Consider the following 16,483-nt stretch of genomic DNA (forward strand, 5'->3'; position numbering starts at 1 on the left):
ATCAGTACCCCGTTCCTGCCTTCTCGCCATATCCCCTGACTCCGCTATTTTTAAGAGCCCTATCTAGCTCTCTCTTGAAAGGGAAGGCTGAGACCAGATCCTATCGACATTTAGTTTAGATTAGATTAGAGATACAGTGCAGAAACAGGCCCGCCGAGTCCGCACCGACCAGCAATCGCCCTGTCCACTAACACTATCCCACACTAGGGACAGCTTTGACATTTACACCAAGCGAATTAACCTACAAACCTGTACGTCTTTGGAGTGTGGGAGGAAACCGGAGCACCCGAAGAAAACCCACGCAGGTCACAGGAAGAACGTACAAACTCCGTATAGACAGCACCCGTAGTCAGGGTCGAACCCTGGTCTCTGGCGCTGTGAGGCAGCAACTCTACTGCTGCGCTGCCGTGCTGCCCAAGGTGTACAAGACCATGAGGGGCATGGACAGCACAAGAACAGGCCCTTCGGCCCACAATGTCCATGCCGAACATGATGCCAAGACCATCAATCCAAACCAATCCCAGTCTGTCCAACCTCTAGGTAATTCCCTCTAATCCAGGCATCATGAACCTCCTCCACACCCTCTCCAAAACCTGCACACCCTTCCTGGAATGAGCATGACCAGAACTGCATGCAACACCCCACGTGTGGCCTCACCAACATCCTATAGAGTTGCATCGTGACTTCCCGACTCTTGTACTCAGCGCTCACAGTCTTACAGTCGGGGGTTTTAAAGGGGTGTGCTTAAGGTGAGAGGGGAGAGATTTAAGAGGGACCTCAGCAGCAATCTTTTCACTCAGAGAGCAGCCCGTATCTGGAACGAGCTGCCAGAGGAAGCTGTAGATGCGGATACAATTACAACTTCTATGGAGGCGGTTGTAATGGAGCATGGCCAGCAGTTATGCTCCCCCTCCCCCCCCCTCACTCCCCCTCTCCTCACTCCCCCTCCCCTTTCTCCCCCTCACCTCACTCCCCTTCCCCTCTCTCCCCCTCACCTCACTCCCCTTCCCTGCACTTCCCCTCCCCTCACTTCCCCTCCCCTCACTCCCCCTCCCCTCACTCCCCCTCCCCTCCCTTCACTCCCCCTCCCCTCCCCTCACTCCCTTCTGACTGTGCTGATCTTGTGTTGCAGTTGATCAGGATCAGGATCAGGTGCAGAAACGGATTTTCACGAACTGGATCAACGCCCAGCTGGCAAAGGTAGGGCTGAGACATCTGAGTACATGGCACATGACACTCTGGTACATGGCACTGGCACACGACACTCTGGCACACGGCACTCTGGCACACGGCACTTTGGCACACGAGCCTTTGGCACACGGCCCTTTGGTACACGGCCCTTTGGCACTCTGGTACACGGCCCTTTGGCACACGGCACCCAGGTACATGGCGAGTCCCTGCACTGCCTCAGGAACCCGCCATCTGCCCAAACGCCAGAGCCAATGTACGGGCAAAGCCTGGCATTACTGGCACAAGCCTCTTTGTGGCTGCACCAGGTTTAAAACCACATGTCACACCCTTTACGGTGCCAGACTGGCGGCTCAGTGTACTGTGTGTACTAGTGCTCTACACTTGTACTGTGTCTGAGATGCTCATCTGAGATGTATCAGTGCTTCTGTAGAGTGATACGTACTGAACTGTATATAACAATTAATTTATCTGTACCTCGGTACTTGTGACTTATAAAGTAGCAGACCATACACTTCAGATCTCACACCCTTGACAATGAGACACGGCCACACAGCACCAGGCCCTTCGGCCCAACTCATCATCACTAACCAAGTACTATAACTGAGCTAGCCCCCCCTGCCCGCGTTTGGCCCATATCCCTGTAAACCTTTCCTATCCACGTTCCCGTCTGTGTCTTTTTAATGTCACCGTTGTACCCAGCTGTACAGCTTCCTCTGGCCGCTCCTTACACATACCCACCTCCCCGAGTGAAGAAAATGTCCCCAGCGCTCTATTTTAAATCTTTCTCCTCACACATTAAACCTATACCCTCTAGTTCTAAACTCCTCTACCCTGGGATAAAGATTGTAAGCATACACCTAACCTATGCTGCTCATGGTTTCATAAAGTTTTTGAATGATTGAATGGCAGAGTAGACTTGATTGGCTAAATGGCCTAACTCTGCTCCTATCACTTATCTATCTATCTGTCTGTCGGTCTATCTATGTGTCTACTAAAAGTCTCATCTTGTATGTGTGTGTGTACGTGTATGTATGTTTTGTATCTTCCTCAAAACGCTACGCGTTGGCGCTTAATTTTTTTAACATATTCTAACTCACATTTTCCCCTCCACGCCGTAATCAGGTTCCCTTCTGATTTCATGCTATCACGTTATTGATGATTAAAGCTTTAAAAAAGCCAAATTTAACACAATTTTTACTGTTAAAATCCTCCCTGCCAGCTTCCAACACACTTCAATACAAAGTTGCAAGACAGGAACACTCTGAATTTTTCACCTCAATGGGATATCGCAGCACGTGCTTCAACAGGAGGGGGAGGGCCAATTGGTGTTGCAATTGGAACTGCTGCGGCAGGCAGGGGAGTGCTGGAATCTTGTATTCAGGAACGGGTTCAGTTGGGGAACCGTGCCTCCCGTGGGGGCTATGGGTGAGTGGTGGAATATTGTGTTGGGGAACGGGTTTCGTTGGGGGACGAGGCTTCCCGTGTGACGGTCTAGTGAACTTATAAATCTCTGTAAGGTCACCCCCTCAGACTCCTGCGGTCCAGGGCAAAAAGTCCCAGGCCTGTCCAACCTCTGCTGATAACTGAAGCCTGCAAGCCCAGGTGACATCCTGGTGAATCTTCTCTGCACCCTTTTCCAACTTACTGACATCGTTCCTGTGGCTGGGTGACCAGAACTGCACACAGTGCTCCAAGCGTCGTCTCACCAACGACTTGTACCCCTCGTGGTCTTGTACATCTCAGTCAGGTGGTGGGCACATGGAGCAAGCAGCCAGAGGAAGCAGTTCCTCCTGTCACTTGTACAGGCACATGGACAGGAAAGGTTTAGAGGAGTGTGGGCCAAACTCGGGCAGGTGGGGCTAGTGTAGATGGGGCAGCACGGATGAGTTGGGCTGAAGGGTTTGTTTGCGTGCTTGGTGTCCCTATAATAAGGTCGTTGTGCAGCCTCTATCGCTCCAAAGAAACAAGTTCATTAGTGACAGGAGCAGAATTAGGCCATTCGGCCCATCAAGTCTACTACGCCATTCAATTATGGCTGATCTATCTCTCCCTCCTATCCCCATTCTCCTGCCTTTCCCCATAACCCCTGACACCCATACTAATCAAGAACCTACCTGTCTCTGCCTTAAATATATCCATTGACTTGGCCTCCACAGCCGTCTGTGGCAATGAATTCCACATTCACCACCCTATTCATTCCCAGCCTATCCAATGTCTCGTCAATGTCTGTGATACGGTGGTGTCATAGAAAATAGGTGCAGGAGGAGGCCATTCGGCCCTTCGAGCCAGCACCGCCATTCATTGTGATTATGGCTGATCGTCCCCAATCAATAACCCGTGCCTGCCTTCTCCCCATATCCCTTGATTCCTCTAGCCCTATGAGCTCTATCTAACTCTCTTAAATCCATCCAGTGACTTGGCCTCCACTGCCCTCTGTGGCAGGGAATTCCATAAATTCACAACTCTCTGGGTGAAAAAGTTTTTTCTCACCTCAGGCTTAAATGACCTCCCTTTTATTCTAAGACTGTGGCCCCTGGTTCTGGACTCGCCCAACATTGGGAAATTTTTTCCTGCATCTAGCTTGGCCAGTCCTTTTATAATTTTATGTTTCTATAAGATACCCCCTCATCCTTCTAAACTCCAGTGAATACAAGCCTAGTCTTTTCAATCTTTCCTCATATGACAGTCCCGGGGATCAATCTTGTGAACCTACGCTGCACTGCCTCAATCACAAGGATATCCTTCCTCAAATTAGGAGACCAAAACTGTACACAATACTCCAGATGTGCTCATCAGAGCCCTATACAACGTGTCGACGAGTGAGGGCCGACTTTGGCCACAGGGCAGTGAGTAACAGTGTTGCCTTTGTCCACTCCAGCACCCCACTCCGTCCGTGGTCCGCGACCTGTTCCAGGATCTCTGCGATGGACACCAGCTCCTGGATTTACTGGAGGTGCTCTCCGGACACCAGCTGGTGAGCAAACACTGAGCCATTCATCACCTAACTGTGTCCTCCACAGATGCTGCCTGACCCCGAGTTACCAAGAATCTGCAGTTCCTTGTGTCCACATTGAATATGTGTTGCTCTCGTGTGGGGAGGGGGAGGACGGGGTGGGGGGCAGGGTGTTATCTGGTAATGGATGTAGGGGAGAGGGGGAAGGATGGAAAGGATGTGGGGGTGAGCTGTAGTGTGCGTTTGGTGACCCCAGGGTGCTGTGTGGTGACCCCAGGGTGCTGTGTGTGGTGACCCCAGGGTGCTGTGTGGTGACCCCAGGGTGCTGTGTGGTGACCCCAGGGTGCTGTGTCCCCAGGGTGCTGTGTGGTGACCCCAGGGTGCTGTGTGGTGACCCCAGGGTGCTGTGTGTGGTGACCCCAGGGTGCTGTGTGGTGACCCCAGGGTGCTGTGTGTGGTGACCCCAGGGTGCTGTGTGGTGACCCCAGGGTGGTGTGTGTGGTGACCCCAGGGTGCTGTGTGGTGACCCCAGGGTGCTGTGTCTCCTGTCAGGACCATGAGAGGAAACGGAATGACCCCGCCCACTGGAGGAGCAATGTGGATACGGCCCTACGGTTCCTGACCACTCAGTCGGTGAGTTGTTGACGGTGTCGCCCCTGCCCATGGACAGGCTGGGGGAGGGGCGTGGCGGGAGGGGGTGCGGGCTGGGCTGGGTCAAGCTGGGCAGGGTCAAGCTGGGCTGGGCTAGGCTGGGACAAGATAAGCTGGGCTGGGACAAGCTGGGCTGGGCAGGGACAAGCTGGGCTGGGCTGGGACAAGCTGGGCTGGGTCGGGGAGGACTGGTCAGTGACGGCCACTGTCCTTGGTGTTACAGGTGAAGCTGGTCAACATCAACGTGCCGGATGTGGTGGCGGGGAAACCCACCGTGATCCTGGGCCTGGTCTGGTCCATCATCCTTCACTTCCAGGTGGGTCTCTACCCCACAAGCCCACTCTAACGACCGCAGATTAGTTTAGTTTATTGTCACGTGTAGCAAGGTACAGTCATAAGCTTTTGTTGCAGAAAGACTGTAGATTACAATCGAGCCGTCCACCGTGTACAGATACAGAATAAAGGGAATAACATTCAGTGCAAGATAAGTTCCAGTAAAGTTCCCGATTAAAGATAGTCCGAGGGTCTCCAATGAGGTAGATGGTAGCTCAGGACCGCCCTCGAGCTGGTTTAGTTGCTTGCTAACAGGGCGTCACGGTGGCGCAGCGGTAGAGCTGCTGCCTCACAGCGCCAGAGACCCGGGTTTGATCCCGACTACGGGTGCTGTCTGTACGGAGTTTGCACGTTCTCCCTGTGGCCGCGTGGGTTTTCTCCGGGTGCTTCGGTTTCCTCCCACACTCCAAAGACGTGCAGGTTTGTAGGTTAATTGGCTTGGTATATATGTAAGGAGTGTGTAGGATAGTGCTGGGGATGGCAATCGCTGGTCGGCACGGACTCAGTGGGCCGAAGGGCCTGTTTCCACCCTGTATCTCTAGTCTAAACTAAAGAGCTGGGAAGAAACTGGCCGTGTGCATGTTCATACTTCTGCACCTCTTGCTTGATGGGAGAGTGGAGAAGAGATAAACGCATAGGGTGCTTTCTCATCACTGATGAGTTCAGATTTACGTTTAGGTGGTGCTGGGTTTTGGGGTGCAGTGTCAGAGCTGGGGTTTGGGGTAGTGTCATGGCTGGGTTCTGGGGTACAGTGTCATGGCTGGGTTTTGGGGTACAGTTGTGGGGCTGGGTTCTGGGGTACTGTGTCAGGGCTAGGTTTTGGGGCTGGGGTTTGGGGTAGTGTCAGGGCTGGTTTGTGGGGCTGGTTTGTGGGGTACATTTCCGTGACTGCCTGTTTTGCCACCACAGATGGAGAGGCTGACCCTGGGGTTACCTCGCGACCCCAGCGAGAGGCATCTGGTTCCTGACGTCACCCCCTCCCCCACGGGGACCCCCCCACTCAAGAGGGGCCGTTTCCAGTGGCAGTGGGGGGGCTCGACCCGACAGGCCCTGCTCCACTGGGCCCAGGACAAGGCCAGGTAATGGAGGGGGTGGGGGGTCAGGGAGCGGGCCGTGTTCCATGTACCAGCGATGCGTGAGCCGTGTGCTGGAGCCATGTTCTTTGTACCAGGCCGTGCATGAGGCATGTTCCGTGTTCCTGGCGTGACGGTGCTCCGTGTGTTACAGGGGGACGCCGGTGCCCATCCGTGACTTTGGCGTGAGCTGGCGGGACGGGCGAGCGTTTGCGGCGCTGATGAACAGTCTGCACCCTGGGGTGCTTCCCCCCACCCAGCTCCAGCCCTCCTCCCCCACCCACACCCTCAACATCATCTTCACCACCGCAGAGAACATCCTCGGCATCCCCCGGCTGCTCGAGCCCCACGGTGAGGGGGGGGGGGGGGGGGGGGCAAGGGTCGGGGCGAGTGGGTGGGGTGATGGGTATATTTGGGTTGGGGGAGTGGGTGGGTATGCTTGGGGTGGGGGTGGGGGGAATGGATGAGATGGCGATGAGTGGGTGGGGTGGGGTAGCGTGGGTGGGGGGAGGGGAGTCGGTGCGGTGGGAGGGAGTGGATGGGGTGTGGGGGGGGGGGGGGGTATGCTTGCAGTGGGTGATACTGGGGTCTATCACTGACCTGGTGCTCTCCTTCCACAGACCTTACCGTTGAGAATCCGGATGAGAAGTCCATCATGACGTATGTGTCCCAGTTCCTGGGCCTCTCCAGGCAGCTGCCCGCGGGCGTGCACGTCACCGAGGTAGAGGGGCCACCCCAGCTTCAGCCTCTGTCAATGGGTCAGCAGGGAGGGGTGGGCTGAAGGGCCAGTGTCCGTGCTGCATCAAACTCCAGCGTGTGGCCAGGTCTGGCTGTGATCTTGGCCCTGGTCCCCCACAGAATGCGGCAGCTGGAATGTCCAGGGTCAGACTGGGTCTGGTCAGTCACCTTCAAGGGCCTGGTCTGTAGGCTGTACGAGACAAATCTACAAGAACCCTGCAGCAAATGGCAGCATTCACACAGCTGCCCTTCATCAGTCAGGTTCACAAGTGTAAAGGTTATGTCTCAGTTGTACAAGACATGGTGAGGCTGCACTCAGAGTATTGTGTTCTGTTTTGGTCAGTAAATCTAACGAGAGCAGGACCTTCATTGTGAATGGCAGGGACCTGGGTAGTGTTGTCAATAGTCAATTTTATTCGTCACATACACACATAAGTGCAGTGAAATGAATTAAAAAAGAACACACAATAAGATTAAACACAAACATCCACCACAGCATTCTTCTCTGTGGTGGAAGGCAACAAAGTTCAGTCAGTCCTCCTCCTTGTTCACCCGTGGTCGGGGCCATAAACCTCCGCAGTCGCCGCTACGGACGGCCCGATGTACAGGCCCTCTCATCGGGATGGTCGAACACACTGGAGGACCAGAATCGACACTTTCTTACGGGAGACTGGGGCTTCAGGATGTTGTAGGCTGGCGGTCGGAGCTCTTCTCTGGCTGTCCCCGGCAAGGGATCCCGCTCCGGATGGCAAGTCCACGCCGCGCCCACGGCTAGTAGCTCCGCAGACCAGCTCCGCAGGCCAGCGATCAGAGCACTCCCTTCTGGCGACCCCAGCAAAGGCTCGCCCGCTCCGCGATGAAAAGTCCACGCTCCGCCTGCTGCTGAAACTCCGGGCCCGACTTCGGGAAAGGCCGCACCGATCCATGGTGTTAGGCCGCGAGGGAGGTGACATGGAAAAAGTCTCCTCTCCGTGGAGGAGACGACCAAAGGCGTTTTCCCTCTTTACCCCCCTCACCACCCCCAACACAAGACACACCGAGAAACATTAAAACAAACATTTGGACACAATAAAAAAAGCACAAAAAAAATAGAAATAACGAGCACGCTGCTGGGAGGGCAGCCGACTCGCACCGACTAGGTAGAGCAGAGGGATCTAGGAGAGCAGGTACATCGTTCCTTGTAAGTGGAGTCACAGGTGGACAAGGTGGTCAAAAAGGCTTTCAGCGCATTGGCCTTCATCAGTTATTATAGAAGATTATATACTCTGTAATTCTCTATCTATTACAGAGTATTATAGTAGACACAAAAAACTGGAGTAACTCAGCGGGACAGGCAGCATCTTCAAGTCGAGACCCTTCTTCAGAAATTTAGTTACGCCAGCATTTTGTGTCTATCTTCGATTTAAACCAGAATCTGAAGTTCTTTCCTACACATAGAGTATTATAGTTGAGGTTATGTTGCAGTTGTGCAAGACGTTGGTGAGGCAGCTCTTGGTGAGCTGTGTTCAGTTTTGGTCACATCTATCAAGTGTACACATGGATCCCGCCCCGGATGTCAGGCATCTAATCACGTATTCACAGAAGGTAGACAAAAATGCTGGAGAAACTCAGCGGGTGAGGCAGCCTCGTGCAATCCTTGTATATTTCACCCGCTGAGTTTCTCCTACCTTCGGTTTTTCCAGCATCTGCAGTTCTTTCTTAAACGTGTTCACAGAAGGTGCGCGGCCGTGCCGGTGGCTTTGCGCAGGATGCGGTACAACCAGAGCTCGGTGCTCGGCCGCTGCTCGGGGCGATCGGCGGGCTGGATGATTATGGGGGAAAAAATCCGCCTGCGGGCCGTATGATTTTGGGTTATGGGCCGCATTTGGCCCGGGGGCCGTAGGCTGCCGACCACTGATCTACAGGGATGATGCCAGGAGTTGAGGGCCTGAGCTCCGGGGATCGGTTACCAGCGATTCAGTGATGCCACAAGACATTTCGGCAAATGCTTAAATAGGCAACAACACAGGCAGTGAAAAAAGCGAATGGTATATTAGCATTCATAGCAAAAGGATTTGAGTATAGGAGTAGGGAGGTTCTACTGCAGATGTACAGGGTCTTGGTGAGACCATTCCTGGAGTATTGCGTGCAGTTTTGGTCTCCTAATCTGAGGAAAGACATTCTTGCCATAGAGGGAGTACAGAGAAGGTTCACCAGACTGATTCCTGGGATGGCACGACTTTCATATGAAGAAAGACTGGATAGACTCGGCTTGTACTCGCTAGAATTTATAAGATTGAGGGGGGATCTTACAAAAATCTTAAGGTGTTGGATAGGCTAGATGCAGGAAGATTGTTCCCGATGTTGGGGAAGTCCAGAACAAGGGGTCACAGTTTAAGGATAAGGGGGAAGTCTTTTAGGACAGAGATGGGAAAAATAAATTCACACAGAGAGTGGTGAATCTGTGGAATTCTCTGCCACAGAAAGTAGTTGAGGCCAGTTCATTGACTATATTTAACAGGGAGTTAGATGTGGCCCTTATGGCTAAAGGGATCAGGGGATATGGAGAGAAGGCAGGTACAGGATACTGAGTTGGATGATCAGCCATGATCATATTGAATGGCGGTGCAGGCTCGAAGGGCCGAATGGCCTACTCCTGCACCTATTTTCTATGTAACACAAGGAGATGGGCCTAATATGCACAATTACCAGTTTTAAAATACATTTGGACAGATAAATGGATAGGAAGGAATTTTAGAGGGATATGGGCCAACTGCAAGCCAATGGGATGAGCACAGTATGCCAACTTGGTTAGCATGGGCATGGTGCAGGAATAGGCCATCGGCCCTTCGAGCCAGCACTGCCATTCAATATGATCATGGCTATTCATCTAAAATCAGTACCTCTTTCCTGTATTTCCCCCATATCCCTTGATGTCGTTAGCCCCAAGAACTAAATGTAACTCTCTCTTGAAAACATCCAGTGAATTGGCCTGCGCTGCCTTCTGTGGCAGAGAATTCCACAGATTCACAACTCTGCGTGAAGAAAGTTTGTTCTCATCTCAGTCCTAACTGGCCCCCCCTTTATTCTTAAACTGTGACCCATGGTTCTGAACGCCCCCAACATCGGGAACATTTTTCCTGCAGTTACAGTAAGTGAAAATCTAGCAGGCAAGCAGGATGCTTTCACCAACCACCCCCATTTGAAGTCCACTATCTTCCACCGTATCTACCCAGTGCTTGGTACTTACTTCCAGCAGCCACTGGTTGTCCTCCAGGATGCACCGAGCCGCAGCCTGATCCATGCCGGTCACCTGGGCGAATTCGGCACAGAGACTCTCACGGCAGCGGCGCAACGCGTCGACGCCTCCGACGGCCCGGGACTCTTGCACTGAGGCTGCTCCATGGCCGGAGCTGCAGTGAGCGACTCGCCAGCCCGGCAAACACTCGCCAGCCCCGCTCCCCGTCCGCATCTGTCCCCGCCGCTGCTTCTGCTTCCAACACCCGCGGCCATTGCAGTTGATATGAGTTTTGAAATTTTCGTTGATCACATAATTTCTCACAACAGAGCGAGAGAAATTTGTGATCAGCGTGAGAATTTGGTGAAATGCGTGATTCTCACGCTCAATGCATGGGAGTTGGCAGCCCTGCCTCTCTATCCCCCTCTCCCTCTACCTCCCTTTCTCTCCCCTCTCTTTCCTCCCCCTCTCTTCCCCCTCACGCTCCCCGACCCTCCCGCGGGCAGAGCACCACGCCCGGAGGAAACCTCTCCCCCCCCTAACCTCCTCCCCCTCCTCTCTCTCTCCCCCGCTCTTATCTCTTTCCCCTAACTCTCTCTTTTCTCTCCCCCTCTTCTCTCTATCTTCCTCTCTTCCCCCCTCTCTATCTCTCCACACTCTCCCCTCTATCTCTGTCTCTCCCCCATTTCTCCCTCCCACCTCACTCTCCCCCCGGCTCTCTTTCTCCTCTGTCTCTCTCCTCTTTCTTTGCCCCCCCATCTCTCTCTCTCTTTTACCACCCCTCTCTCTCCCATTCTCTCCTACCCTCTCCACCCCCTCTTCCCTCTCTCTCTTCCCCCCTCTCCCTCTCTCCATTCACGCCCCCTGTCTCTCCCCTCTCACCCCCCTCTCTCTCCCCATTGTCTCCCTGTCTCCATCCCCTCTCTCTCTCTCCACCTCCCTTTGAGTCTGTCCCTTCGGCACAGACTCTCGCGGCAGCGGTGCAACGCTTCCGACGGGCCGGGACTCTTGCCTCCGGAGTGCTCCATGGCCGGAGCTGCAGCGTCAGCCCCGCAAACACTCGACAGCGCCGCCGCTAACACTCGCAAGTCCCAGCTCCCCGCATCTGTTCCCGCTGCTGGTTCTGCTCCCATCCCTCCCGCAGCCCCGGCTCTCCAACACCCGCGGACCATGCAGTTTATCCGAGTTTTGAAATTTTCGGTGATCACAGAATTTCTCACCACTGAGCGTGAGAAATTTCTGATCAGCGTGAGGGCGTGAGAGTTTGCTTGAGGGCGTGAGTCTCGCGCTCAAAGCGTTAGAGTTGGCAGCCCTGACTTAGTTTTAGAATAAGGGGTAGGCCATTTAAGACTGAGATGAGAAAAAACTTTTTCACCCAGAGTTGTGAATCTGTGGAATTCTCTGCCACAGAAGGCAGCGGAGGCCAAGTCACTGGATGTATTCTAGAGAGAGTTCGATTTAGCTCTTAGGGCTAATGGAATCATGGGATATGGGGTGAAAGCAGAAATGGATTTTGGATGATCAGCCATGATCACATTGAATGGTGGTGCTAGCTTGAAAGGCTGAATGGCCTCCTCCTACACCTATTTGTTTATGTTTCTGCTGGAGGGGAGCGGGGAGAAGGAGGAGCGGTGCGGGTGGGATTCTGACCGTGGGACTCTGACTCTGTGTGACGTCTCTCTCTCTCTTCTGTTAGGAGGCGTTGGGTGCCCCCTGGGCAGAGGGCAGGGAGCACCCTGAGGTGCAGGCCAACGTCAGGCAGGATTTTGAAGACGCACGGAGAGAGATGGAAGGCTGCATCGAGGGAGCAGTGTCCTTCCTCCAGGACCAGGGCAGCCCCCAGCAATTGTTGGCCAAGCACCAGGTAAGATGGCGGAACGGGCCGGGTCTACCGCAGGGCCTGGGCAGGGGTGAGGGTGGGGGTGGGGAAGGAGTGGGGTGAGAGTGGGAGTGAGGTGAGGGTGGGGGAGGAGTGGCTGGGGGAGGGAGGAGTGAGGTTGGTTAGGATGGGAGTCGTGAGGGTGGGGGTGAGGTTAGGGAGGGTGGATGTCGTGAGGATGAGGGTTGTTGGGGGTGGGGGAGGAGTGGGGTGAGATTAGAGATGGTGGGAGTCGTCAGGGTGGGGAAGGGAGGGGTGAGAGTGTGGGTGGGGGAGTGGCGAGCGTGGGGACGGGAGGGATGAGGGTTGTTGGGGGTGGGGGAGGAGTGGGGTGGGGTGGCTGGGGGAGGGAGAGGTGAGGGTGGGGAAGGGAGAGGTGAGGGTGGGGAAGGGAGAGGTGAGGGTGGTTCGCGTGGGGGTTGTGAGGGTTGTTGGGGGTGGGGGAAGGGGAGGGGTGACGTTGGTTTGGGTGGGGGTCGTGAGGGAGAGTGTGCCCTGACCACCTGTAAGCCCCCTTCCCCTGTGTATCGCCCTCAGGAAACGATCCAGAGGTTTGAGTCGGGGGTCCTGCAGCGGTTCTTGGACTCCACCCATCACATGCAGACCCTCCTCACTCCCGACAGTAGCCTCATGGCGGCCGATCAGCAAGAGGACCTCTGCCGAAAGTGGACGGTGAGACCACCCACCCAGGGGGGGTCCAGACCACAGGTTGCAGGAAAGATGTTGTCAAGTAGAGAGTGCAGAGATTTGCGAGGATGTTGCCGGGAGTGGAGGGCCTGAGCTATAGGGTGAGGTTGGGCAGGCTACGACTATATTCCTTGGAGCACAGGAGGATGAGAGGAATAGATCGGGTAGACGCACAGAGTCTTTCACCCAGGATAGGCGAATCAAGAACCAGGGGACATAGATTTAAGGTGAGAGGGGAAAGATTTAATAGGAACCTGAGGGGCAGCTTTTTCACACAAAGGGTGGTGGGTGTTGGGAACGAGCTGTCGGAGGAGGTAGTTGAAGCAGGGACTATCACAATGTTTACAAGACATTTGGACAGGTACATGGATATGATTGTGTTAGAGGGATATGAGCCAAACGCAGGCTGGCGCGACTAGTGTGGATATGTTGGTCGGTGTTGGCAAGTTGAACCAAAGGGCCCATTTCCATGCTGTTTGGAGGGTGCGGTTGCGGAAACTGATGAAGGTTAATGTACCTGAAAGTTTTCTTGACCACCCTATTTACCTGTGACACCACTTTAAGGGAACTATGTAGCTGCTCTCCGCTCTCCTAGATCTCTGTCCTCTGCAGCTGTCTCCGTAGCTGTGAAGCTCACACCCTGGTTTCACCTCCATAAATGCTTCCAAGATGGCACCCACCCAGGCGACTATTTGCGGGCTAACCACAGGAGCAGATCTACAATCACATATTACAACCGCTACACGCTCTTAAATCTCCATCCATACACTGTATATAACGTGACTGCAATCAGGTGTAGTCTTTCTGCTGACTGGATCGCACACATCTGGAGTGCCTCCGAGATGGATTCTTAGAGCAGCTTGTACTGGAGCCTACCAGGGAGAAGGCAATTCTGGATTTAGTGTTGTGTAATGATCTGGATTTGATAAGGGAACTCGAGGTAAAGGAGCCATTAGGAGGCAGTGACCATAATATGATGTTTTAATCTACAATTTGAGAGGGAGAAGGGTAAATCGGAGGTGTCAGTATTACAGTTGAACAAAGGGGACTATGGAGCCATGAGGGAGGAGCTGGCCAAAGTTGACTGGAAAGATTCCCTAGCAGGGATGACAGTGGAACATCAATGGCAGGTATTTCTGGGAATAATACAGAAGGTGCAGGATCAGTTCATTCCAAAGAGGAAGAACGATTCCAAGCGGAGTAAGGGGCCACCGTGGCTGACAAGTGACATCAGGGACAATATAAAAATAAAAGAGAAGAAGTATAACATAGCTTTCAAGAGAGAGTTAGATAGAGCTCTTGAAGATAGCAGATTCAAGGGATATGGGGAGAAGGCAGGAACGGGGTACTGATTGTGAATGATCAGCCATGATCACAATGAATGGCGGTGCTGGCTCGAAGGGCCGAAAGGCCAACTCCTGCACCTATTGTCTATTGTCAAAATTCCACTGTACACATGACAATAAGCTAAAGCTAATTTAAAAACAACCTAACACCTCGCAATTATCTGCATTAAACTCTATTTGCCATTGCACAGCCCACTTGCCCAACTGATCAAGATCCTGCTGTAATTTTGACAACCACCTTCGCTACCTGCAATACCACTTTAGTGTTATCAGCAAACGTACTCATTATGCCTTCTACATTCTCACCCAAACAATTGATATAGATGACAAACAGCAACGGGCCCAGCACCAAACCCTGAGGCACACCACTAATCACAGACGTCCAGTCCAAAAAATACACCTTCCACCATCACCCTCTGCTTCCCTCTGTGAAGAGAATTCCCTAACCTGTCGGCTAGCTCTCCCTGGATTCCATGCAATCTAACCTTCCAGAGCAGCTTCCCATGTGGAAGAAGGGTCTCGACCCGAAACGTCACCCATTCCTTCTCTCCAGAGATGCTGCCTGTCTCGCTGAGTTACTACAGCTTTTTGTGTCTATCTTCGATTTAAACCAGCATCTACAGTTCTTTCCTATAGACAATAGGTGCAGGAGCAGGCCATTCTGCCCTTCGAGGCAGCACTGCCATTCAATGTGATCATGGCTGATCATCCTCAATCAGTACCCCGTTCCTGTCTTCTCCCCATATCCCCTGACTCCGCTATTTTTAAGAGCCCTATCTAGCCCTCTCTTGAAAGTATCCAGAGAACCGGCCTCCACCGCCCTCTGAGGCAGAGAATTCCACAGACTCACAAACTCTGTGTGAAAAAGTTGTGGAACCTAACATGTGGAACCTTTACAAATGCCTTGCTAAAGTCCATATAGACAACGTCTACCTCTCTGCCATCATTGATCCCCTTGGGTACCTCAGGTGTGCAGGTGTGTGATCCCAGTGAAGTGGACAGTGGGATTGGATTACCTTGGGAGCTGGTTTAATGGTGGAAGGTGATGAGGAGATGGTCAGGGTGCGTTAGGGGGTGGGTAGGGATGGAGCAGAAGGGCTAGCATGGATGGGGTGGGCTGAAGGGCGCTCTTCTCTGCGGCGGGAAGATGGGCGGGTTGGAGCAGAAGGGCTAGCATGGATGGGGTGGGCTGAAGGGCGCTCCTCTCTGCGGGGTTGAGCTGATGGGTGCGATTGATCTTGCAGCTGGTGCAGGACGGACATCTCGGCTCATGTGCAGTGGCTGAGGGAGGTGGAGCGCCGCACGTCCAGTGTGGTTCCCCGTGAGGCCGGGTCCCCTGCACGGCCAGGGGCCCAGAGTGACCTGGTCTGCTCTCACACTGCCCCAGGTACCTGGACCTTCCTCAGAGGGGAGTGGGATTGTGACTGTGTGCGCATGGGTGCTGTCTGTCTCTGTGTTTGTGTGTCTACTGTGTGTCTGTCTTGTCTCCAAGTCTGTGTGCATGTGCGTCAGTCTGTGTGTGAATGTATGTATCTGTGTATTTGAGCGTGTGTGTGTGCACGTGTATGTGTGAGATTGTGATGTGAGTATATGCGTGTGGTGTGTGCACATATGTGTGCGCGCGTGCATATGCGTGTGCGAGCACTGTGCATATATGTGTGTATCTAGAAGTATATATGTGTGCGTGTGTATATATATATATATGCTTACGTATATATATATATAATTATGTGTGCATGCGCGCGTGTGTGTATATATATGTGCGTGTGTGTGTATATAGGTGTGTGTGTGTATATATATATGTGTGAGTGTGTATATATGTGTGTGCGTGTAAATATATATATGTGTGTGTATATATAATATATAGGTGGCGCGCGAGTGTGTATATATATGTGCGTGTGTGTATAATAGGTGTGGTGTATATGTGTATGTATATATAGATGTGTGTGTATATATGTGTGCGTGTATATATATATAGGTGTGTGCATATATATTATATATTATATATATTTCTATATATATGTGCGCGTGTGTGTGTATATATAGATGTGTGTGGGTGTTTAGATGTGAGTGTGTATATATAGATGTGTTTTATTTATGTGTTCGTGTATATATATAGGTGTGTGTGTGTATATACATGTGCGCGTTCTGTGTATATACATGTGCGCGTGTGTGTATATATAGATGTATGTGTGTATATATATGTGTGTGCGTGTATATATATATATATATAGGTGTGTGTATATGTGTGCGTGTATATATATATATATAGGTGTGTGTGCGTGTATATATTTGTGTGCGCGCGTGTGTGTATATATATATGTGTGTGTGTATATACATGTGTGTGTGTGTATATATATATATGTGTGTGTGTGTGTATATAGATGTGTGTGTGTGTGTGTATATATGTGTGTA

General features: G+C 52.5%; 1 protein-coding gene across 1 annotated transcript in view; it reads left to right on the forward strand.

The window, feature by feature from the left end:
- The window catches only part of clmn (calmin), a 149,390-nt gene that overhangs the window by 7,779 nt on the left and 125,128 nt on the right, over nt 1-16,483 (forward strand). The window contains exons 2-10 of the mRNA XM_033026453.1: nt 1,133-1,200; nt 4,070-4,165; nt 4,697-4,777; nt 5,019-5,111; nt 6,038-6,207; nt 6,356-6,552; nt 6,822-6,922; nt 11,853-12,020; nt 12,573-12,707. Coding sequence (XP_032882344.1) covers nt 1,133-1,200; nt 4,070-4,165; nt 4,697-4,777; nt 5,019-5,111; nt 6,038-6,207; nt 6,356-6,552; nt 6,822-6,922; nt 11,853-12,020; nt 12,573-12,707 — 1,109 coding nt within the window. The remainder of the gene's footprint in view (nt 1-1,132; nt 1,201-4,069; nt 4,166-4,696; nt 4,778-5,018; nt 5,112-6,037; nt 6,208-6,355; nt 6,553-6,821; nt 6,923-11,852; nt 12,021-12,572; nt 12,708-16,483) is intronic.

This window comes from Amblyraja radiata, chromosome 9 (genome assembly GCF_010909765.2).
Source record: "Amblyraja radiata isolate CabotCenter1 chromosome 9, sAmbRad1.1.pri, whole genome shotgun sequence".
Lineage (NCBI taxonomy): Eukaryota > Metazoa > Chordata > Chondrichthyes > Rajiformes > Rajidae > Amblyraja > Amblyraja radiata.